This window comes from Salvelinus sp. IW2-2015, linkage group LG17, assembly GCF_002910315.2.
Source record: "Salvelinus sp. IW2-2015 linkage group LG17, ASM291031v2, whole genome shotgun sequence".
Lineage (NCBI taxonomy): Eukaryota > Metazoa > Chordata > Actinopteri > Salmoniformes > Salmonidae > Salvelinus > Salvelinus sp. IW2-2015.
Window position 1 is genome coordinate 14,009,229 of NC_036857.1, and position 24,574 is coordinate 14,033,802.

Sequence of the window (24,574 nt, forward strand, 5' to 3'; positions counted from 1 at the left end):
CTATGTGTCTTGGTAAAAACATGTTTTAAAGTAGGCTGGTAATCGTTTGAATTTGAACTACCCTTATCACAAATATAAGTCAAGCTAGATAAATTATTAATATTAGGTATTCCAATCTAAGTCACAGTTACCTAAATAAGGCAACGTGGAGTACCCCTGGGAAAGGTTGTCAGTTCAAAGCCCTTCATGACATACAATGAAACAGCTGTAGAGTATCACATACTGTGCTAACTGCTCCATCTAGTGGCAGCCTAAATAAATATCAGCTGACATGTGCTCTACTAGTACTACCTACCCAGTGTTGCAAAAAGACAATTTATTGTTACATGTCATACAATCATATTTTATTTCATATAGAGATAAACAAATAGATAAGAAACTAAAGAGGAGTCTGCAATGGCCACAGTAGAAAGAAACACACCAATAGTGGAAATCCGGGAAAACTGTCCTGTGCAGGGACAATATGTGAAAACCAAGCCTTGAAGTCACCACCAACAAATTAAACAGAACTGCATCAGTATTGCCATCATTCACCACACCTAAACATTTCCAGTCAATCCACACAAACAGGTACTGCCACTAGCATTAACAAACCTCATAAATACACTATGTGTGTTAGATTAAGAGTGCAGTTCTTATCTTAACCAACATTGAGACAGATTAATAAGGGGACGAAAGAGAAACCAGAAAGGCTGCATTAAGGCTGCGTTTAGACAGGCATCCAAATTCTGATATTTTTCCACKAATTGGTATTTTGACCAATCACATCAGATCTTTTCACATCAGAGCTTTTTCAGAGCTGACCTGATTGGTCCAAAGACCAATTAGTGAAAAAAAAGTTTAGAATTGAGCTGCCTGTCTAAAGCTGCGTTTTGACCAACCAGGTCAGCTCTGAAAAATATCTGTGATTAGTTAAAAGACCAATTAGTGAAAAGAAAGTCAATAGGGCTGCCTGTGGGAATGTAGCCAAAGAAACAAGAGATTGACAAAATGTTCCTTAGTGAGAAGAAAGCCTGTCAAGAGTGCATCAGTGACTATTGCTGTCATTGTCAAAAGCTGCTGAACTTTATCAGGGCAAACCAGTGAGAAATGACAGGAAGCCACCGTGTAAACAATCTAGTGCTCTCCCTCTCCCAGTTACACACTCATTCACCTAAATCCAAACACACACAAAACTTTCTGGCCAGAACAAAATATTCTGCCAGAACTCAAATCAACAGTATGAACAAAGAGGAAGACACACCCACATCCCCTTTATTCAATTATGGCTATGGTTCCCCATCTAGTAATCCAACTCTGACTCAGAGTAGTTGATATTCTGAAAATCACCTCAAGAATTCAGAGCAAAAGTAAACCCCTAAAAACAGGTACAGGAAACGCATCATCATCCACAGAGCAACTTGTCAAATTATCAGGTTTCCCACAAATTTAGGAAACATAAGATCTAACAGCGGTAAAACAGCTGTGGGGTAAACCTAGACTCATTTCAGTCTTTCAGTGATGGAGACAAGAGAAAAGACGTATATGACCTTGAAAATTAAACACCCATCAGGACAAAAGGATGACCTAGAAAACCGCTGAGAATCTCTGTCCGTCTGCTGAAAGCTTACTCTGGGACAATAGTGACACACAGCAACAGATGGGGAGTTTGCCAAGAGTCTCTGCTCCAGTCTAAGTGTCTCAGTCACAAAATCTGGGAGCCAGACGAGCAGCAGGTGTGGAGCAGCTGTCTTTTGGGGCAAAAGAGCTTTACGAAACACTTTCTGCACCCATTCAATACTTTATTTAGGAGAGACGCGAAGTGGTAGGTAGGGAGAGTCCAACCAATATGTTTGTACATTGCATTAACGTTTCAATGAACATATGCGGGTGGGCCCGGGGGAGCGATGGGTCCGTGATGCGATCTGTATACAATTTCGGGTAGTCAGACTAAAACTGATAGGCCTGACAATGTTGACAATGTGTCATAAACTGTTAGGGCTAATGTGTGCGTGTGTAGTCACTGTAGTGTATGCTAGTCAAAACTAAGCATGACTGAGTGTGTATCAGTGTGTCTGTTATGAGCGGGAGGGGGCGTCTTCAAAGCTGATAATGCTGGACTCCTGTCCCGTGGTGTTCTGGGAGCCGCTAGACCCCCCTGCTGGCGAYGTTCTCTCCTGTCCCAAGAGCAGGGGAGTGTCGGTCCGAACTTCATCCTCATTGTCGTCCTCTTCGTCATCCATGCTTGGCCAGGTCGACTGGTCCTCCACCTTCTTCAGTCGCTCGTTTAGGGCCTTCAGCGCCAACTGCCTGTAAGACGATCAGAATTTTATTTAACTAGGCAAGTCAGTTAAGAACAAATTCTTATTTACAATGATGGCCTACCAAAAGGCAAAATACCTCCTGCGGGGACGGGGGCTGGGATTTAAAATAATAATAATAATAACATAAATATAGGACAAAACACACACCTCGACAAGAGAGACAACACAACACTACATAAAGAGAGACCTAAGACAACAACATAGCAAGGAAGCAACACAACATGGTAGCAGCACAAAACATGGTACAAACATTATTGGGCACAGACAACAGCACAAAGGGCAAGGTAGAGACAACAATACATCATGCAAAGCAGCCACAACTGTCAGTAAGAGTGTCCATGATTGAGTCTTTGAATGAAGAGATTGAGAGAAAGAGCGAGTTATAAAATAAACAGTGTCTGCCCATTCCCAAGCAAGGGCAAGGCTGAGCAAATGTTTGCATTACATTATTGTATAGTAACTAATGTATTGTAACTAAATATCTTGGAGTCCCTTTCAAAACAGCCACTGATCCTCTCCAGGTGATGATACAGTATGTAGGCTTAACTGCAGTCTATGTAAACAAGGACATGAGTGTGACAGCTTGCAAGTGTCAACCAGAAAATGAAGCATGAGGTAAACAAATCTTGGTAAATGGATGCCTGTGTGTTTGTGTTTATTTGTGCCTCTAGAGCACTCACCTCCTCCTCTCTGCGTCCTGGGGGTCTGTCCCTGGCAGACTGATGGTGATGGAGGAAGGTGCACCCACGTCGTAGCGCTTTACCATCTTCCTACAAACCTTGATCTTCACCAGGGCTGCGTGCACCAGGCCAGCCAGCAGCCCCACCACCGGCTGTACCACTTCAGGGAAGAAGGAGGCAAAGGCAAAGTGGTCTGACATGTCGCCACGGCCCCGGCTGTGCCTCTGGTAGAAGCGCAGGTAGACCCAGCCTGCCAGGGCGCCAAAGCTGTAGGCCGCCAGTGGGGCGGCACTCTCCAGCAGGCCTGAGAGGCAGAGCAGGGAAAAGCAGAGGAGGACCAGCGCCGGGGCAGCTTTGAGCCTCACCTGGGGAACCCGCAGCACCGTCGTATCCCCCATGGTCTGCTTAAGGGCCACCAACACCCCCCCGAGGAGGGCTGGTGTCCCGTGGACGCGCACCGCAAATAGGTAGTCCAGGTCGAAGGTGACAACATACGTGAGCAAGTAGGAGAGGCCAGCCAGGAGGCCTGCAGAGATGTTGACCACAGTGAAAAAGATGAGCAGCTCCAAGGCGCCCCACAGAGGCTCCAACAGCCGGCCACAGGCCATAACAGTCCCCACGTTGGCTGCCACTCCCCACACATGCTGCTCCACCACGGCATGGGTCACCAGGGTCCAGATCCAGAAGTTAGGGGGAAAGAGGTAGCCAGGTGTCACGCCCAGGGCATATGGAGTGTCAACTGCCCATGAGAGCAGGTACAGAAGGAGCACTATGGCACTTATGGACTTCACCACAACGCTCGTATTGGCTAATGCGCCAAAGAAGTGCTGTCGTGCAACTGGCAGATAGCGACTCATTGTGTGGTCTGTAGCAAGGGCCGATGAGTAAGTTTGTCTGACCCGCAGCTGCTCACGTGCTGGCCTTTATTTTATTAGCAGTGCCAAGAATAACAAACGAAATCAGCAGAACCAGACAACATCCACTCTCTACAGTGAAGATTCATCCGGGAAATAATCTGATTAATCAATGCTAATTAATGGTTTACATAAACCTTTTGTCTCACTGTTCAAAACACTTGATGGAGCAACTTTCCTACCTTGCTGAAGTTACCTTGTTTCTGATTAGATAAGAGTAGTTGGGCTAATGTTAACGTAGCTAACGTTAGATAACTTACTAGCAAGCTAGCCGACACATTTAGCAACCTGCCAATTACTCTCAATTGACATTGAACGGTGTCATACTCGAAGTTGACATACAATTTAACTTCCCAATTAGTAAATAGCTACTTGACTTTAGAAATCATACCAAAAATTCCCAGATCTTCAACCAGCAAACGCTAGCTAACTAATAAACGTCATCAGCTTGCTGGCTAGCAAGCACTGTGTGGAATAAGTAGTTAGCTAGGCTAACTAGCTAAGGAAGAAGTCAGACTGTTACGATGTTTTAAATCCACCATTATAGTTCATGAACGGATCAATCTCCATTTGATAAATGGGTTTGAGTTGTGTAACTACGAAAACTACAAAAATAAACAGTACCAGCTCCTTTTTTTCTCGCCTCGGCACAGACTAAATTAGTCTATCAGCTAGCTAACGTTAGAGGATTTCCTGCGTTAGCCAGCAAGCAACAGGCCGTCAAAACAATTGTGTCGAGGCGAACAATTAGAGATTCACGCAAAATTAATTAAGTCACTACGGTTTCAGAATGTCAGAAGTCTCTTGGGTTACTTCAACGTTATTCCGATATAAAGCAACAGATTTATTCGGGAATATTTTTTGTCTTGTGAGGCACTCCCAGCATTTCACACTGACCAACAACGCTTGCGCTGCCAGTGCCACCGTCACCAACACACGAAGCGTCAAGTCACGCCAGTTTGGTACACTAGTTGATTATGGGAAACATAGTTTTTTGTTGTTGCTAGATCCTTGAGCTCCATGTGGCAGGGAAGCCTATGGGTCATGGATAACTTTTTAAAATGTATTCAAACTGACATGTATTCAAAATGTTCTCTCTCCTCAAGCATCGATTCAAGAAACATAAAAATACTTGGATAACCACATACACATTCATTTTATTTAGTAATTAATTTCCATAATAAAAAAGATAATGACAGAAGAATTCACATTTCTCAAGACTTAAAAAAAKACAAAACCCTGACATCAGAATGCTACAAGAATCAAACATCACAGACGGAGCACTGGCAAAATCTGATCTGAAATCAACAGTGACGTAAAGTACTTAAGTAAAAATACTTTAAAGTACTACTTAAGTAGTTTTTAGGCGTATCTATACTTTAGTATTTTGACTACTTTTACTTCACTACATTCCTAAAGAAAGCATTGTACTTTTGATTCCATACATTTCCCCTGACAACCAAAAGTACTTATTTAATTTTGAACTCTTAGCAGGAAAGGGAAACGGTGAAATTCACAMACTTATCAAGAGAACACGCGGTCATGCCTACTGCCTCTGGTCTGGCGGACTCACTAAACACAAATGCATCATTTGTAAATAATGTCTGAGTGTGCCCCTGGCTATCTAAAAAAAAAATATATATATATATATTTTCACTACTTTTACTTTTAATACTTAAGTATATTTTAGCAATTACATTTACTTTTGATACTTAAGTATATTTAAAAACAAATACCTTTAGACTTTTACTCAAGTAGTATTTTACTGGGTGACTAACTTTTACTTGAGTAACTTTCTATTAAGGTATCTATACTTTTACTCAAGTATAACCATTGGGTACTTTTTCCACCACTGGAAATCAAACTAAGATAACGTTAATAGCTCACTGGCAGAAAATGCAAAGTGGGTAATGGTTGGCTACCACAGAAGCCCAAGTGAGTGACCTTTGACTAGCTAAGAACAATGGTGCGTATGCAAGTAAGCATTTTGTTGGACGAAGTATACAATGTGTGTCCCGTACATACGACTAATAAAACTTGAAACAAACTGGAAACTGTCCTCTGTGAAGACATCCATACAAATGTATACACCCTTAAACAACACAATCATGTGAAAAATAAACACTATTAAAATGACCTTGTCCACTTACAGTGCTGAAAACATGAGACTAAAAGACCATTCTATCAAGACCCAGATGAGACATGCAAGGATCTGGGATGCCTCAGTGGAAGAACAAGAGCGCTAGCCACACGCCGGACACAACTGTACTGCTCTGATGTGTGTTTCAAATGTCATTGTCACCTTTTTGCATATTGATCAAATTCTCTCAGAATAACAGTTCTGCTTCTACAGAATCAAAGACAAACCACGGGTACAGTGAGGTTAAATCATGAGTGTGCGATGATGGCGAGGGGAACAATTTGACTGAACCAAATACATGTGAATGCTTGACTTATGTAAAGGCCAAGGGCAAGCAACTCAAACGCTGAAATCCTTCAATAAACATTTAAACATGAATATCCAAGGTACTAGGACATGTAAGAAGACCCAAACTCAGCCAAAGAACCAGGGCAGTGTAACATAGATATTCCCAGATCTCTGCCTGCATCTACCATTCCCAAGGCGTTAAAACCTTACAGTATAGATCAGAGGGCAACACAGAGCTACAACACCAAAGAGCGGTAAACAAGTCAAGTGACATCCAGTCCACTATGGCCAAGTTTCATGGAATAAGCAGACATCATGGAATTCCTTTTACATAAGATACTGTATGTTGGGTCCATTTAAATTCTTATTTATTTTTCAAATAAGTATTATCATAATGAGAAGATAAAAGCACTTGTTTTTAAATACAATTTAACAGATTCTGCTTGCATAGCTAATGATGAAATCTAAGGCTTGTAAGTAATTAAAGCAACTGTCCAGTGAAAATCTCCCTTTTAAAAGTTAATATTCTGTTAACTCAAAAAAACACTTAAAACATCACCTCAAACTTGTATCTCAAACAAACATTTCCTCATAGAGGATGAGCTGGCCAATCAGCAGTCTACTTGCCCACACCATGTGACCGGTATAAGCCCACACCATTCCAACATAGAAAAGCTGATTTTCAGCTGATTTTCAGCTTTTCTATGTTGGAATGGTGTGGGCAAGTAGACTGCYGATTGGCCATTCTTAATTACAATTTTTTGGAAGGATAATTTAAGTAATATGGTAGTTAATTATAAGTCATTTCTATGCAATATGAATTAACTATATAGGTCATATATGGGGGTGGCAGGTAGCCTAGTGGTTAGAGCGTTGGACTAGTAACCGAAAGGTTGCAAGATCAAATCCCCATGCTGACAAAGTAAAAATCTGTTGTTCTGCCCCTGAACAAGGCAGTTAACCCACTGTTCCTAGGCTGACATTGAAAATAAGAATTTGTTCTTAACTGACCTGCCTAGTTAAATAAAGGTWAAAAAAAAATATGTCATAGAAATCTAGAAACACTGGACAGTTACTTTAAGATATGATTGGTAAAGTCTATGTAAATCATTTCAGTTTCGTAGTCAAAACATGCAATCATCGGCTTGCAGACAGCTCATGTCACCAAAGCGAATATAAACACTAAAAGCATGCAATAGACAACTATGAATTAATTTTAARTACAGAACAGTAAACCAGTCTCTGTGTAACGATTTCAGTTTTGTTTGAACCTGTTGCTATGGATTGTCGTCTAGGACAGGAGATTGAGTTGAGCTATACTCAATTTTGCCCTCTTCATCTGATTTTAGGTAATGTCATCTGATGGACATGTCTCTAGACTATATGCTCAGTTTCAGACACAGTGTCTATTCCCCCCCAACCAAGTTGAAAAGAACATCAGTTTAGTGAAAGAGTTACTTATGTTCAACTCGTGCTTGAGAATCTGTGTCATTAATTAGAGTAACTGTTATCAAAGTAAATGAAATTGAAATGCCATTCAAAACATGATTTTATTTTATTTTGAAACTAAATTTTCTTTATCTAAAAGCCTGTTACATGTCCATTCACTAACTACATACAGGCTCTTCCAGCCATTCTCCTCAAGACAGCAGCTTGACTTTAATAAATGGAATTAAGAGAGTCAGTTGGTCGCCGACTGAATTGATTTATAAATAAATACTTAAATTCATGTAGAAATCTATGGGAAAAAAACAGTTGGTTCAACAACCGAAGATTAATGAATACTGAGGAAACTACCTTTCATTTGCAATTAGGATAGATAGATTCACATGAACATCTGTATGATATGAACATAAATAAAAACAAAACAAAAGCACTGGATTCCATTTTCTATCTGCTAATGAGTGGTTCGACCACCTTGACTGGTTGGTCCTGAAATTCACCCACTTATGGGTCAGACGTCTATTAATATCGCATTTCTCAAGTCATGTAACACGAATCGACGTGTTCTACTAAATGAACATAAAAATGTCCCTTACAAAAACAGAACAAAAAAAGGAATGAATAAATATGCACTGTCATAAATAAAAGTGGTACATAATAAAAGTGGTACATAAAAAAATAAAAAGACCAGGTCAGTTAACACCTTAAGTATGGTATGAAAAGATGAACAAGTCTGATGATGTAAGGGTCTCATAATAAATGCAATTACTGGAGTTTAAAGCTCTTGCTGAAGAGACTCAAGGCTAGGGACTTGGTGGAGGTGGTGGGCTGGGCTTCCCAAAGTGTTGGGTAGTTGCCGCGTTCACATGCTAGTCGGAAAGTCAGACATTTCCCGACTTGCTAATTGATTGTAGTTATACACATGCTGCGTTCAACCAGTTAGCAAGTTGGACATTTCCGAGCTTCCTAGTTCCGACTAGCACGTGAATGCGGCATGAGACAGTAGGCGGCCTACGTATGTAATGAGGGGGGCAATAACACAGTCAGCAGTAACAGAAATGAAAAGTTCTGTTGTTTATTAAACAGAACCAGGTCACAGACCTGACTCCCCCCTCTCTAAATCAATATACTTTGAATACTTAACCTTTGTTACACAGTGAAGTCTTAAGCCAGCATCATCTTTACAATGAGCTTACTAAGTCTATAATGACAAACTGTGACCAAATTAGGGAAAGAAACCCTCTTCTCTAGGCCAATAGCAGTTGACGGTGACGTTTGGTCGCTTCAGAGAATGATCCTCTCTGAAGAGTGCTATAAGTTGTACTTTTTTTGGCACAGCTATTTTTGACTTCTCTCAAATGATTTTGGTTTGACAATGATCTCTTGAACCCTGTTTGTTTTTCCATTGAAATCACATACGCCAAAGATGAGAAAAAGGAACTGAAAACGAGTGTTCATGCTATCCACAAGGCAGAGCGAGTCATTATGACAGAAGTTCTCTACTCTAGAACCCTTGGGTACACGATGCAGAAACAGACAGAGAAGTAGACAGGTGACCCACCTGACCACCAGAGGGTTCATGGGTTATATTTGCATCACTTAGCAAAGCTACAGTAAGACTATGGGTGAGATCCAGGTCCTAGGACTGCCCGTCTCGCTGTTTCTCTACTCCCACTAGGTAACATTCARACAGACAGTGGCAAGGCATTTTCAATTCAGCTCCCTTCTGACAGTTGGAGCTTAGCAAGATCACAGTTTTCACATCGTCGCCTGTAGATGATGTGTATATTTGAAAAATGTAGATGACATATCAAAAATCGAAATCAGATCTTCCCAAGTGTGATGCCTGTCCCCAAGGTCTGCGTTAAAGTCGTAAATAAGCATACATTCTTTGAGTTTAAGGTTTTTGACTTAGTTTTTCACCCAACAAAGAGCCTAACTGTTTCTTTGAGTTGAGTCTCAAGTAGGCAATTGTCTGAAAAACGAAACGCAGTAAATTCAAGGGCAAATCAAATCAATTTTGAAAACAGTTGTGACATGTTTAGAGTACGACTACTATATAAAATAATATTCAGTAGCATATAATGACAATCAAGAACAATATCATGTAACTGATATTTTGCGCCATACAATAATTACTACCAACTACGTATATAAAATTGACATATTAACTCTAGTCTATTGTCAGTTAGTTATTAACCTAGTCTGTCATCAAMTGTTGGGAATTTTTTTTTTTAATAGAAGACAAAGAAGTGATTTGGAGGTCCAAACCCAGCAGTCGCTTGTTTCAGTGATTTGCAAATGCCAGTACAGGACAACATTTTGGAAGCCCCAAGTTCATTTTTCTTCATCATATACGTTCAGATTTGTCTTACATTTTTTWAAATAAGATATTCAGCATAAGGATTTGGTGCTTGGTCCAGTCTGTTATATTCCAACACAGATTCTCGTTTTCTGAAAGGTGTGCATGTTGCATTTGGGATGGGGAATAGGTCTTAGTGGAGGAGGTGGGCTTGGTTGTCCCTTCCCTTTCTCTTCAGCTCTCCAAGCCCCAGCAACTCCACTAACTGTCCCCTACAACCCACATGCCTCTTTCCTACGGTTGGAGGCTCTCATTGTCCCATCACCCCAATGACATCATCATCATCTTCATCGTCGTTGTTGCTGTCTGAGCTGCTTCCACCGGCGTTCTCTGCCGAGCCGTGGGCAACAGAACAACCCAGCCCTGCCCCCATCAGGCCGGAGGAGGAGGGGAAGTGGGAGAAGAAGCTGGAGCCAGCGGGGCCAGGGGTGGCGGCCGGTAGCTCCCTGGGGAGCAGCAAGTTAGGATACATGCACAGAGACTGGCCGTAGGACATGGGGAAACCTGGGGGCAGCATGCCAGCCATACCAGCACCCAGCATGAAGGGMGCTAGGGAGGCCGAGTCAGGGGCAGACGAGGAGGTGATGGTGGAGGAGGATCTAGGTAGGGTGCYGCCCCCCAAGCCGAAGGGGTCGGGAGTCATGGGGAACATGAGACGGTGGTCACCCTGCTGGCTGTGGGACTGGAAGTAGGGCAAGCCGGCCCCCATGAATATGGGGTGCCCCATGGAGCCCAGCATGGCTGGGTTGAGGCCCATGGGTGGGAGGTCATAGCCCGCCGCGAAGGGAAAAGCCTGGGGGGGCAACTGGGCCGAGGTGCGCTTGCTGGGGGCCGGCTGCTTTTTGTTGGCCCGTTCGACGTTGGACGGGGTGCAGGCCTTGCGCTTGGTGCCCCTCAGGTCCAGGGCAGCAATGGCATCTGTGCTGGGCTTGGCCGGGGCGGAGGCATCGCTCCAGGGCTTGGCATGGCTAGTCATACTGCTGCCATTGTTGCTCTCCGCCGGCGCCTTCTCCTGTGGAGCCGCTGCACCTGCAGACGAAGCCTTGGAGCCCTGCTGATGCTGGGCCTTGATTCTGGTTGCAGCCTCGTACCTCTGGAGTTCACTCAGGATTTCAGGGCTGTCGGGGGAGAGCAGGCGAGTCACACAGCCGTTGGCGGAGGCGTCCTCCGATACCTTCTGGGTGTCTGAGGTAGGGAAGGTAAGACAGACGGGTCAGATACTTCTCCAGACTAAACGAAACCATCAGCACTGGATAAAAACAGATCCATACGGACCAAATGAGTAGAAACTATACTGACTAAAGGTTGAGTTGGGATTGCTACCTTTGGGTGCAGCAGCTGAGCTCTCTTCCCCTGCCTTGGGCTTGCTTCTAGTGCGGATGGCAAATATCCTCCCATCACAAGTCCTGATGTAGGTCCCTTTCGTTCCTCTGATGACGTGGATGCTCTCTCCTGCACTGATACTGGCCTTAACATCAGTTGAACTGTTGGTTTCAGGTATCACGATATCTGTGGTGGTGACGATCTTCTGGACGAATACGCCCGCCTTTTGCAGGTAGTTGACGGGAAAGCCCGAGCTGGAGTCGGAGTCTGCTGTGGGGGCAGAGCTGTGAGACGCCTGGCGAGGCATCGTGGGAATTGGAGTCGACTGAACTGGGCGGACACTGGCCACCGGCTTCTCATCTTGTCGGGGGGGTGGGCGCCTGAAGCGGGGTAAGGGAGAGTAAAGATAACAGGGTGGGGTATTGGCAGTACGAATTGAGAGTGGAGGGTTAAAGATTTTATCAACAGTTTAAACTTTGGAATTCAAAACTTGGTGTCACATTAGGTATCTCTCTCTAGTTCTTCAGGGAACCATGAAGTGCTACCTTCTCCTGGACCTGTTGTTCTGGGTTTCTTCCTTTTAGGGAGTTTTCCTAGACACTTTGCTTCTGCATTGTTTGCTAATCTGGGTATCTGACGTAAAAAGGGCTTTACAAAATACATTTGATTGACTGTATGCAACTGTAGTATTGTTACTGAGAAAAYGTGTACGTCTTTGGGGACCATCTCACCAGTTGCGCTGGCTGAAGGCAGGGATATTTGTCAGGCTCTGGTCGCTGGCAGGGTAATAGTGGGCATAAGAGGGGCGCGTGTAGGGCACCGACGCACGCTTCTCATCCTCGTAGCTCTTCTTGGCGGCCTTCTTCTCGGCTTTGGTGAGTTTCATCTCCCATCGCTCCATCAGGAGAGACTCGTGGTGAAAGGGTTGCTGGAGAGACAGACATGGAGAGTAGTTGAAGTCAAATTGCTCTCTAAGTATAATATGCCGTCATGTAGGTTATAATTCTGGATAGAACTGTTAATAAAGTAGCATTTTGATGAGAGTGAGAGTTCAATGTGAAAATGATGGGTTGAGACAGAGTCTGTCCATGATTCAGCGAGCTAGGTGTATGTATCATGTGGATAAGTATCAACTTATGAGTAGACAGTATAGATGTGTATATATAGATATGTATATCTAGTTTGGTTCTAACCTTGGTGATCAGGTTTAGGTAGAGTGTATAATACAGACTGGTGTGCATATAGCTACAGTTGAAGTCAGAAGTTTACATACACTTAGGTTGGAGTCATTAAAACGAGTTTTTCAACCACTCCACAAATTTCTTGTTAACAAACTATAGTTTTGGCAAGTCAGTTAGGACATCTACTTTGTGCATGACACAAGTCATTTTTCCAACAATTGTTTACAGATGTTTACATACACCAAGTTGACTGTGCATTTAAACAGCTTGGAAAATTCCAGAAAATGATGTCATGGCTTTTGAAGCTTCTGATAGGCTAATTGACATCATTTGAGTCAATTAGAGGTATACCTGTGGATGTATTTCAAGGCCTACCTTCAAACTCAGTGCCTCTTTGCTTGACATCATGGGAAAATCAAAAGAAATCAGCCAAGACCTCAGAAAAACATTTGTAGACCTCCACAAGTCTGGTTCATCCTTGGGAGCAATTTCCAAATGCCTGAAGGTACCACTTTCATCTGTACAAACAATAGTAAGCAAGTATAAACACCATGGAACCATGCAGCCGTCCTATCGCTCAGGAAGGAGAAGTGTTCTGTCTCCTAAAGATGAACGTACTTTGGTGCGAAAAGTGCAAACAATCCTAGAACAACAGCAAAGGACCTTGTGAAGAAACTGGAGGAAACAGGTATAAAAGTATCTATATCCACAGTAAAATGAGTCCTATATCGACATAAACTGAAAGGCCGCTCAGCAAGGAAGAAGCCACTGCTCCAAAACCGCCATAAAAAAAGCCAGAATACGATTTGCAACTGCACATGGGGACAAATATCGTACTTTTTGGAGAAATGTCCTCTGGTCTGATGAAACAAAAATAGATCTGTTTGGCCATAATGACCATCGTTATGTTTGGAGGAAAAAGGGGGAGGCTTGCAAGCCGAAGAACACCATCCCAACCGTGACGCACAGGGGTGGCAGCATCATGTTGTGGGGGTGTTTTGCTGCAGGAGGGACTGGTGCACTTCACAAAATAGATGGCATCATTAGCAAGGAAAATTATGTGGATATATTGAAGCAACATCTCAAGACATCAGTCAGGAAGTTAAAGCTTGGTCGCAAATGGGTCTTCCAAATGGACAATGACCCCATACTTCCAAAGTTGTGGCAAAATGGCTTAAGGACAACAAAGTCAAGGTATTGGAGTGGCCATCACAAAGCCCTGATCTAAATCCTATAGAAAATTTGTGGGCAGAACTGAAACTGGTGCGAGCAAGGAGGCCTACAAACCTGACTCAGTTACACCAGCTCTGTCAGGAGGAATGGGCAAAAATTCACCCAACTTATTGTGGGAAGCTTGTGGAATGCTACCCGAAACGTTTGACCCAAGTACATTTTTTTAAAGGCAATGTAAACTTCTGACCCACTGCAGGCCTGTGATGTAGTGTGTGTTTATAGATGTGTATATAGGTGTATTACCTTGGTGACAAGGTGAGGGTAGAGCTGGCAGACCTGTCTGATGCCCGTCTCTATCTCCTGGTGGGGCTGTAGTTGCACCTGTGACACGTCAGGCTCCTCTTCCACGAAGTGCAGCAGAGACTCCACCTCTCTTCGCGTGAACGACAGCACCGGGTTCAGGTCATCCACCACTCGGTCTTCAGAAAGGAGGGATGGATGGAGTCAAGAAAGGGGGTAACACTGTATGTCTAGGGCAGGGGTGGGCAATTCCAGTCCTCGACGGCCTGATTGGTGTCACAGTTTTGCCCCAGCCCCAGCTAACACACCTGACTCCAATAATCACCTAATCATGATCTTCAGTTTAGAATGCAATTTGATTAATCAGCTGTGTTTCATAGGGATGGAGAAAATGTGTGACACCAATCAGGCCCTTCGAGGACTGAAGTTGCCCACCTCAGGTCTAGGGCCATCAACAGCTGCATTGATTGGCGCGCGAAGGGATCACTAACAGGTTAAGACGCTCTAAATCAAACCCACAACCCTGGTGTTGCAAGCGCCATGCTCTACCAACTGAGCCTAACAATGGCAAACTATGTCAAAGTGCACTTGGAGTGCACTTAGCCTGAGAGGAGTCTGACAGATCACAGGACTGCTGCACTTCGCAGCACACACACTGTTTTGCATGCTAGTGAAGGGGACTGGGCCGGCTGAAGTGCCCTTAACAGTGTAGGCTTATAGTAAGAGTAGATAAAAAATATTGATAGCAGATGACCATGTAATAGTAGGCCCAGTAAACATGGCTGGAGGAAGCAGAGGTGTAGTCTGTATGAAGTCAGTATCCATTCTATTATGTGTTTGTTTGGTTCGCTGGTTACTCACCGGACATGCCCTGCTTGGAGATCTGCCGGTCGTAGATCTTCTTCTCCAGGGTGAAGTCACAGACCAGGCGGTAGATATGGCAGGGTTTCTTCTGGCCGTAGCGGTACACCCGACATACGGCCTGGGCGTCGTGACAGGGGTTCCAGGAGGCATCAAACACCACCACGCGGTTAGCCCCGATCAGGTTCACCCCCAGACAGCCAGCCCTGAGGATGGGGAGAAGCACACGTCACTGACCTGATGTGTATGTGTATGTGTGTGTGTGTGTTTGTAACTAGTGTGGTTACTAGTGTGACTATACATAAGTATGATTACAAACAAATGATAATTATTTCTACCAGTGTGTTCCTGTGAAGGTCTTTTACCTGGTGGACAGCAGAAAGATCAAGGCGGAGGTGTTGGACGGGTCGTTGAACTGGTTGATGAGCCTCTCTCTCTCTGAAGCAGATGTGCTCCCATCCAGTCCTAAAGAGACAAACCATAAAAAGGAAGTCAATCCCTTTCTCCAACACACAGGAACAACCAGTTTTTACCCAAGGGCTTCATACATAGAATGATGGCAAAATATCAATATCCCCAGCAGGTGGCGATAGTCAATGTAAATCAACGGGAAAAGTGGCACCATGGGATTGGGGAGGCTGAATACATTTGTATAGCTTCAGTAAAAGACACCACTGGACAAGTGGAGTAACAGAGACATGGTGACAGCGGTGGTTGTCATGGRAACAGGGACACTTACTGTAGTAGTTGTGGTTGCGGACCCAGTTTTGGTTGTAGCCCTCTCTGGCGCTGCCTGCCAGTATGGGCCTCTTGGCCAGGAACTCCTCGATGACTGACAGGGTGGACAAACTCTGACTGCACGAGAAACAGTGGAGGGAGGGATACGGTGAGGAGGGGTGCTTGGAAATTACAGTGAAACTAATTTAACCATTTGAGAAGTTTGTCTGTCTGTGCTTCGGCCTTAGTCTTCGTGGAATATGTTGCGTTGCAACAGTTGTTTTAAAGGAACTGAAAGGAAAACTTGAAAAACGTAAGATCAAAACAGTAAAACAACTGTGAGGTTCTGTTTCTGTGCCTACCTGAACACCAGGATCTTGTCTCCCTTCCTCACACTCTCGTCGATCAGGTGGAACAGCAGGACCATCTTAGCAGAGTTCTCCAAGAGCCCGGGTTTATAGTCAGACATGATCTCCTTCGCCTGAGATAGAGAGGAGATGAGGTAACAGAACAGTAGTGTAGTTGTAGAGCACAGTTTAGGGTAATAACCTGTTTTGTACTGAAACCTACGACAGAATCCGTTCTAAATGAGTGGCCCTCAAGTTGTTTTCCAACCGTCATAAATCCATGATGACTCAACCCCCTGCCACTTAAACTGAATGGAAAAACAAAAACATGGTAGTGAAGTGTGGCTGCGTACCCATTCGTAGGTGATGACCTGGTTGGCCTTCTCCTGCAGAGCGTTGAGACTCAGCCCTCCGATGCTGTTGGGGTCCTCCGAGGTCTTGCCCTTCTGGTTGGGGGCTGGGCAGCGGGCGTGGCCGTTGGTGATGTCATCCAGGTCCAGGTCCTGCTCATTGGCCAGATTCTCCTTCTGCAGCGCCTCGTACAGCACGTCTGGGTGGTTCCAGATCTGGTAGAGGAAGACATTATTCCAACATTAGGATGACGTCTGAATGAAATGTGGACATGTAGTATACAGCATGTGACATACAGTGCATTGGGAAAGTATTCAGACCACTTGACTTTTTCCACATTGTTACGTTACAGCCTTATTCTAAAATGGATTAAATAGTYCCCCCCCCCCTCATCAATCTAGTGTGTAGATTGATGAGGGGGAAAAACGATTTCATCCATTTTAGAATAAGGCTGTAACGTATTTTACTTTCCCAATGCACTGTACATCACACGCTATGTACATGTCCACATTTCATTCAGACGTCATCCTAATATTGTTATAATACCACATCATTTCAAACTGAAATATCACCTTTACATAAGTATTTAGACCCTTTACTCAGTACTTTGTTGAAGCACCTTTTTCAGCGATTACAGCCTCGAGTCTTCTTGGGATGACGCTACAAGCTTGGCACACCGGTATTTTGGGAGTTTCTCCCATTCTTCTCTACAGATCCTCTCAAGCTCTGTCAGGTTTCAACGGAAACAGGATGCACCTGAGCTCAATTTCGAGTCTCATAGCAAAGGGTCTGAATAGTTACAGTGGGGAGAACAAGTATTTGATACACTGCCGATTTTGCAGGTTTTCCTACTTACAAAGCATGTAGAGGTCTGTCATTTTTATCATAGGTACACTTCAACTGTGAGAGACGGAATCTAAAACAAAAATCCAGAAAATCACATTGTATGATTTTTAAGTAATTAATTTGCATTTTATTGCATGACATAAGTATTTGATACATCAGAAAAGCAGAACTTAATATATTTGGTACAGAAACCTTTGTTTGCAATTACAGAGATCATACGTTTCCTGTAGTTCTTGACCAGGTTTGCACACACTGCAGCAGGGATTTTGGCCCACTCCTCCATACAGACCTTCTCCAGATCCTTCAGGTTTCGGGGCTGTCGCTGGGCAATACGGACTTTCAGCTCCCTCCAAAGATTTTCTATTGGGTTCAGGTCTGGAGACTGGCTAGGCCACTCCAGGACCTTGAGATGCTTCTTACGGAGCCACTCCTTAGTTGCCCTGGCTGTGTGTTTCGGGTCGTTGTCATGCTGGAAGACCCAGCCACGACCCATCTTCAATGCTCTTACTGAGGGAAGGAGGTTGTTGGCCAAGATCTCGCGATACATGGCCCCATCCATCCTCCCCTCATTACGGTGCAGTCGTCCTGTCCCCTTTGCAGAAAAGCATCCCCAAAGAATGTTTCCACCTCCATGCTTCACGGTTGGGATGGTGTTCTTGGGGTTGTACTCATCCTTCTTCTTCCTCCAAACACGGCGAGTGGAGTTTAGACCAAAAAGCTCTATTTTTGTCTCATCAGACCACATGACCTTCTCCCATTCCTCCTCTGGATCATCCAGATGGTCATTGGCAAACTTCAGACGGGCCTGGACATGCGCTGGCTTGTGCAGGGGGACCTTGCGTGCGCTGCAGGATTTTAATCCATGACGGTGTAGTGTGTTACTAATGTTTTATTTTTGAGACTGTGGTCCCAGCTCTCTTCAGGCTGTCTCTTATACACATCTAGATGTGTATAAGAGACAGGAGATCTTGCATGGAGCCCCAGACCGAGGGTGATTGACCGTCATCTTGAACTTCTTCCATTTTCTAATAATTGCGCCAATAGTTGTTGCCTTCTCACCAAGCTGCTTGCCTATTGTCCTGTAGCCCATCCCACCCATGTGCAGGTCTACAATTTTACCCCTGATGTCCTTACACAGCTCTCTGGTCTTGGCCATTGTGGAGAGGTTGGAGTCTGTTTGATTGAGTGTGTGGACAGGTGTCTTTTATACAGGTAACGAGTTCAAACAGGTGCAGTTAAAACAGGTAATGAGTGGAGAACAGGAGGGCTTCTTAAAGAAGAACTAACAGGTCTGTGAGAGCCGGAATTCTTACTGGTTGGTAGGTGATCAAATACTTATGTCATGCAATAAAATGCAAATGAATTACTTAAAAATCATACAATGTGATTTTCTGGATTTTTGTTTTAGATTCTGTCTCTCACAGTTGAAGTGTACCTATGATAAAAAATGTGAGACCTCTACATGCTTCATAAGTAGGCAAACCTGCAAAATCGGCAGTGTATCAAATACTTGTTCTCCCCACTGTATGTAAATAAGGTATCTGTTTTTCATTTGTAATAAATTTGCAAACATTTCTAAAAAACATTTTTTCTTTGTCATTATAGGGTATTGTGTGTAGATTGGTGAGGATTTAAAAAAAATGTAATCCATTAAGAATAGTGCTGTAACGTAACAAAATGTGGAAAAAGTCGAGGGGTCTGAATACTTTCCGATTGCACTTCCCACATTTATTTCACTCCTGTGTATGACAAAACAGACACAGACAGGCATGCACACCTTGCAGCACACGCAGAAGGCCTTGAGTGGGTTAAGGCTGAGCCAGCCGCTGTTGCCTGCCTCTCTGAAGCGGTTCATAAACTCTGTGTAGAGGGCCCTCTGCAGGGGCGACAGGCGCACCATGATCACATGCTCGTCCTTGGAGGGGAGCTGGTCTCTCAGCACGTTATGGCCACGCCTGGGAACAAACACAAGCACAACCAGAGCTAGACCACGAATATTTATGCCATATAGATCTCATCTACATTCATGAACAAACACAACCATTATCAGACTTCAACTAAAATATCCATTGAAAGTACTTTTTAGTCCAGGAATAGACTGGGGTGGCAGGTAGGCTAGCAGTTATAGAGGTGAGCCAGTAACTGGAGGGTTGCCAGTTAAAATTCCGGGTCCGAAAGGAAAAATCTGGCGGGTAATGAGCTGGCAATCAGAGGGTTGCTGTTATCAAAATCCAAGATGCCTTTGCCTGCCGTTGTGTCCTTGAGCAAGGCTCTTAACCCCCCACAACAACAGCTCCGCAGGCGACCAGTGTGGCAGCACTGTACCTCTCCAAAAACCCTGTATGTGTATGTATGCATGTGTGTTTACGGAGGGGCTGGGTAAAAGCAGAAGTCAAATTTCGGCTGGACCTTGTGTGCAATTGACCAATAAAGTAATCTTAAGATTTAATCGGAGAGGGGGAAACTTGCCTATAAAGTATAAAGAGAATACTGTAGTAGCAACAGTTCATGTGGGTTATAACCAGCTCTCATTCTCACCTCTGGACGAAGCCTTCCAGCAGGCTATGGAGGACATGACTTCGGTATCTCATCAACCGGACGTCCTGAGGCGTGCTGTCCACACACTGCCCGTTCAGAATGGGCCTCTCAAACATGTTACTGAACTCCTGCCTGGTACCTAGGAAATCAGGCCTGACAAAGTCCACCATGCACCAGTACTCTATCAGGTTGTTCTGGAGTGGGTATCCCGTGAGGACCACACGTCTCCGGGTACGAATATTCTTCAGGGCCTGCGAGGTGCTGGCGYGGCAGTTCTTAATGCGGTGGCCCTCGTCACAGATCACCACGTCCGGGCCTGGGCGAGACAGGGCCTTCTCTATGTCTTCAGGAGGGTAGAGKAATGTCAAGTTAGAGCTATTTCAGGAACAATGGATGTCCAACCAGTCCCAGATTGCCTAGTTAAATGAAGGTTAAATCCAATAAAAAAGCCATGACGGTAAGATGTGTATGTAGGACTGATCAAAGCATTTACTTTACGTTCCATTTATCTAAGTGACTCATGTTATCGGAGTCACTCATGATGAAGTCATACTAAATTGATGTCGTGACTGGATAACTGGAAACCCATGCACTCGTACACACATCCTGGAGCACATGAAAAATGTCTAACAAAATGTTATCTAACATGGGTTCTAACAAAGGGTTAAACATTAGGATCTCTCAAAATCCAAATGTGCAGATGATCTTGGTTTGATGAAAGAAAAACTGCCATAAGCTGCTGGTTTGAAAACTCTGAAAAGCTCAGGCCATGACTGACATTAGTGTCGATTGACAGGTGTCACTCTGAGGTGACCTTTTTGACCTACTGACCTTTGAGGAGCTCCTGCTGCCGGTCCTCTTCGTCCAGGTCAATGACCACTGGTCCTTGGGGCTTCTTGGACTTCTTCTTCCGGCCCGCCACAAAGCTCTTCTTCAGGGACAGCAGGCGGTACATCTCATACCCCATCAGGAGCACGCCGCCATCCAGCGACCAGTCAGAGATCACCTTCGCTCTGCTGGCCGTGGTTCTGAAAGAGAAAAGAGAGAGAGAGAAAAAGAGATGAGAGCGAAAAGAGGGAAAGAAAGATAGCACATCAGTGACAATGTTCCACACATAATAGCATAGGCATTTAGAGACATATTTATTTATTTATCTTTAGTTAACTAGGCAAGTCAGTTAAGAACAAATTCTTATTTACAATGATGGCCTAGGAACAGTGGGTTAACTGCCTTGTTCAGGGGCAGAATGACATATTTTTACCTTGTCAGCTCAGGGATTCGATCTAGCAGCCTGTCGGTTACTGGCTCAATGCTCTAACCACTAGGCTACCTGCCGCCCCAGTGTATATACCTAAAGACGACCTGCATTATATCTTAATCAAACCTTCTTGCTAAAGGTCTTGATAGTTGATGTACTTTAAATGCCTTACGTAGTTCATGTAGTTACACACTTGGGCGATAGATGAGTCATGTTTGTACATACATTTATTTTTAGAGACAGATCCCTGGCAGTTGTGTGATAGAAGCAGAGCTTCTAGTCACTCACAAACACAAACCATGATCATGGCTAAAAGGCTTCAGCTTTGAAATTGGAGGTAGTGGACTATCCCTGTTCCCAGAGAGGACGGGAAACTTACTTGTGCTCGTCATTCAGGATGTGGACCTTGAAGATGCGCGGGGAGAAGTGGGCGGGGTTGATGTCTGCAGGTAATGCCTCAGAGGAAGGGACCCAGAGGTTAAACTCAGCCAGCCAGTTCTGTAACGTGTTGACCTGTAGCGAGATTGGTAGAGAGGGAGAGAGAGAGGGGTAGTGAGAGAGGGGTAGTGAGAGAGGGGTAGAGAGAGAGAAAAAGGTTCAGAGGTAGAGAGCGAGAAGAAGAGAGAACACAGAGAGAGCGAGGTAGAGAGAGAGCGAGGTAGAGAGAGAGAGAGCGAGGTGGAGAGAGAGTGCGTGCCGAGGTAGAGCGAGAGCGGGCGCGAAAGTAGAGAGAGAGCGCAGAAGTAGAGAGAGAGCGCATGAAGTAGAGAGAGAGCGCATGAAGTAGAGAGAGAGCGCAGCGAAGTAGAGAGAGAGCGCGAGGGAAGTAGAGAGAGAGCGCATGAAGTAGAGAGAGAGCGCATGAAGTAGAGAGAGAGAGCGCGAGGGAATAAGAGAGAGCGCGGAAGTAGAGAGCAGATTGAGGCGAGGTAGAGAGAGCGAGTGGAGAAGAGTGTGCGAGAGTAGAGCGAGAGCGCGCGCGAAGTAGAGAGAGAGAGCGCGTGCGAGGTAGAGAGAGAGAGCGTGCGAGGTAGCGGAGAAGAGCGCGGTGAGTAGAGAGAGACGCGATGCGAGAGAGAGAGAGCGCGTGCGAGTAGAGAGAGAGAGTGGAGGTGGAGAAGAGAGCGCGAGGTGGAGAGAGAGAGGCGGAGTGGAGAGAGAGAGCGCTTGCGAGGTAGAGAGAGAGAGCGTGAGGTGGAGAGAGAGCGTGAGCGAGTAGAGCGAGAGGCGCGTGAGGTAGAGCGAGAGAGCGCACGAAAGTAGAGAGAGAGAAGCGCGCCACGAAGTAGAGAGAGAGAGCGGACTGTGAGGTAGAGAGAGAGCGGTAGAGGAAAGAGAGCGGTAGAGAGAGAGAAAGAGCATGAGCGGTAGAGAGAGAGAGAAGCAGAGAGAGAAGGCGAAGAGAGTAAGGTAGAGGGAGAGAGAACAGTAGAGAGAGAGGGAGAGAGAGAGCGAGATAGAGAGAGAGCGCGAGCAGTAGAGAGAGAGAGGTAGAAGGGAGAGAGAGAGTAGAGAGAGCGAGAGAGAGAGAGCGGTAGAGAGAGAGACAGAGCGAGAGAAGTAGAGAGAGAGGACAGAGTAGAGAGAGAGTAGTATAGAGAGAGAGCGGTAGTAGAGAGAGAGGTGAGAGAGAGAGAGAGGTAGGTAGAGAGGAGCGGTAGAGAGAGAGCGTAGAGAGAGACGGATAGTAGAGCGAGAGCGGTAGAGCGAGAGCGGTAGAGCGAGAGCGGTAGAAAGGAGCGCGAGCGGTGGAGAGAGAGAGCGCACGAAGTAGAGAGAGAGACAGCGCACGAGCTAGAAGAGAGAGAGCGCGCACGAGGTAGAGAGAGAAGAGCGCACGTAGAGAGAGGGGAGAGAGAGAGCGAGATAGAGAGAGAGCGCGAGCAGTAGAGAGAGAGAGGTAGAGGGAGAGAGCAGTAGAGAGAGCGGCAGCGTGCGAGAGAGAGAGAGCGGTAGAGAGAGACAGAGCGTGAGAGAGTAGAGAGAGAGCGGTAGAGAGAGAACATGTAGAGAGAGCAGTAGAGAGAGAGGTAGGAGAGAGAGAGGAGGGGTGAGGAGAAAAGAGAGGTTAGAGAGAGAGGTAGAAGAGAGAGGTAGAGAAGGGCGCAGAGCGGTAGAGAGAGACGAGAGAGTAGAGAAGCTGTAGAGAAGAGCGTAGGTAGAGAGGAGTGTAGAGAGAGAGCGGTGAGAGAGAGCGGTAGAGAGAGAGTGCGACGTAGAGAGAGGTAGAGAGGGATAGAGAGAATGCTATTTGGCCCTTAAACAGAGATACACAGTGGCAAAACCTGACCACTGTGACTGACCCAAACTTAAGAAAGCTTTGACTATGTACAGACTCAGTGAGCAATAGCCTTGCTATTGGGAAAGGCCGCCGTAGGCAACATGGCTCTCAAAGAGAAGACAGGCTATGTGCACACTGCCCACAAAATGAGGTGGAAACTGAGCTGCACTTCCTAACCTCCTGCCCAATGTATGACCATATTAGAGAGACATATTTCCCTCAGATTACACAGATCCACAAAGAAGAATTTGAAAACAAATCCAATTTTGATAACTCCCATATCAAACTGGGAGAAAATTCCACAGTGTGCCATCACAGCAGCAAGATTTGTGACCTGTTGCCACAAGAAAAGGGCAACCAGTGAAGAACAAACACCATTGTAAATACAACCCAATTTATGCTTATTATTTTAACTTGTGTGCTTTAACCATTTGTACATTGTTACAACACTGTATATAATATAATATAGCATTTTGTAATGTCTTTATTGTTTTGAAACTTCTGTATGTGTAATGTTTACTGTTAATTTGTATTGTTTATTTCACTTTTGTATAATATCTACCTCACTTGCTTTGGCAATGTTAACACGTTTCCCATGCCAATAAAGCCCCTTGAATTGAAATTGAATTGAGAGAGAGCGTAGAGAGAGAGCCGAGCGGTTAGAGAGAGAGAGAGAGGTAGAGAGCGGTAGAGAGAGAGCGTAGAGAGAGAGCTGATAGAGAGAGCACGAGCGTAGAGAGATAGAGGAGAGAGAGAGGTAAGAGGAGAGAGAGAGGAGCGGTAGAGGAGAGAGGCGGTGAGAGAGAGAGGAGACGAGAGCGGTAGAGAGAATAGAGAGCGGTAGAGAGAAAAGAGAGCGGTAGAGAGAGCGGTAGAAGAGCAGTAGCTAGAGAGAGCGGAAGAGAGAGCAGTAGAGAGAGGAGCGGTAGAGATAGAGCACGCAGCGGTAAGAGAGAGGTAGAGGGAGAGGTAGAGGGAGAGAGAGAGAGCGGTAGAGAGAGAGAGAGAGCGGTAGAGAGAATAGAGAGCGGTAGAGAGAAAGAGAGAGCGGTAGAGCGGTCGGTAGGGCGGTAGAGAGAGCGGAGAGAGAGAGAAGAGAGAGAGAGAGAGAGAAAGAGAGAGGTAGAGAGAGAGAGAGAGCGGAAGAGAGAGAGAGAGCGGTAGAGAGAAAGAGAGAGCGGTAGAGAGAGCGGTAGAGAGAGAGAGAACAGTAGAGAGAGAGAGCGCGGTAGAGAGAGAGTGGTAGAGAGAAAGTAAATTACCTCAGT

At 45.0% G+C, this 24,574-nt stretch overlaps 2 protein-coding genes across 3 annotated transcripts in view; both read right to left on the reverse strand.

Moving 5' to 3' along the window:
* Nucleotides 1-1,618: 1,618 nt before the first annotated feature.
* On the reverse strand, nt 1,619-4,262 carry LOC111976753 (transmembrane protein 115-like). Its single transcript, XM_024005853.2, has 2 exons — nt 2,984-4,262; nt 1,619-2,289 (listed from the first exon to the last, which is right to left on the reverse strand). The coding sequence occupies exons 1-2, from the start codon at nt 3,838-3,840 to the stop codon at nt 2,058-2,060; spliced, it is 1,089 nt and encodes a 362-aa protein (XP_023861621.1). The 5' UTR covers nt 3,841-4,262; the 3' UTR covers nt 1,619-2,057.
* Nucleotides 4,263-5,034: 772 nt separating this feature from the next.
* Nucleotides 5,035-24,574, reverse strand: part of LOC111977012 (helicase ARIP4-like) — a 113,680-nt gene continuing 94,140 nt past the window's right edge. For both annotated transcript variants that reach the window (XM_024006256.2, XM_070447874.1), the window contains 13 exons: nt 21,405-21,538; nt 20,599-20,795; nt 19,768-20,110; nt 19,007-19,184; nt 16,386-16,598; nt 16,048-16,166; nt 15,708-15,823; nt 15,334-15,433; nt 14,969-15,174; nt 14,111-14,286; nt 12,185-12,381; nt 11,454-11,833; nt 5,035-11,315 (listed from right to left, as the gene is read on the reverse strand). In XM_024006256.2, coding sequence (XP_023862024.1) covers nt 10,381-11,315; nt 11,454-11,833; nt 12,185-12,381; nt 14,111-14,286; nt 14,969-15,174; nt 15,334-15,433; nt 15,708-15,823; nt 16,048-16,166; nt 16,386-16,598; nt 19,007-19,184; nt 19,768-20,110; nt 20,599-20,795; nt 21,405-21,538 — 3,294 coding nt within the window. In that variant the 3' untranslated portion in view covers nt 5,035-10,380. The remainder of the gene's footprint in view (nt 11,316-11,453; nt 11,834-12,184; nt 12,382-14,110; nt 14,287-14,968; nt 15,175-15,333; nt 15,434-15,707; nt 15,824-16,047; nt 16,167-16,385; nt 16,599-19,006; nt 19,185-19,767; nt 20,111-20,598; nt 20,796-21,404; nt 21,539-24,574) is intronic.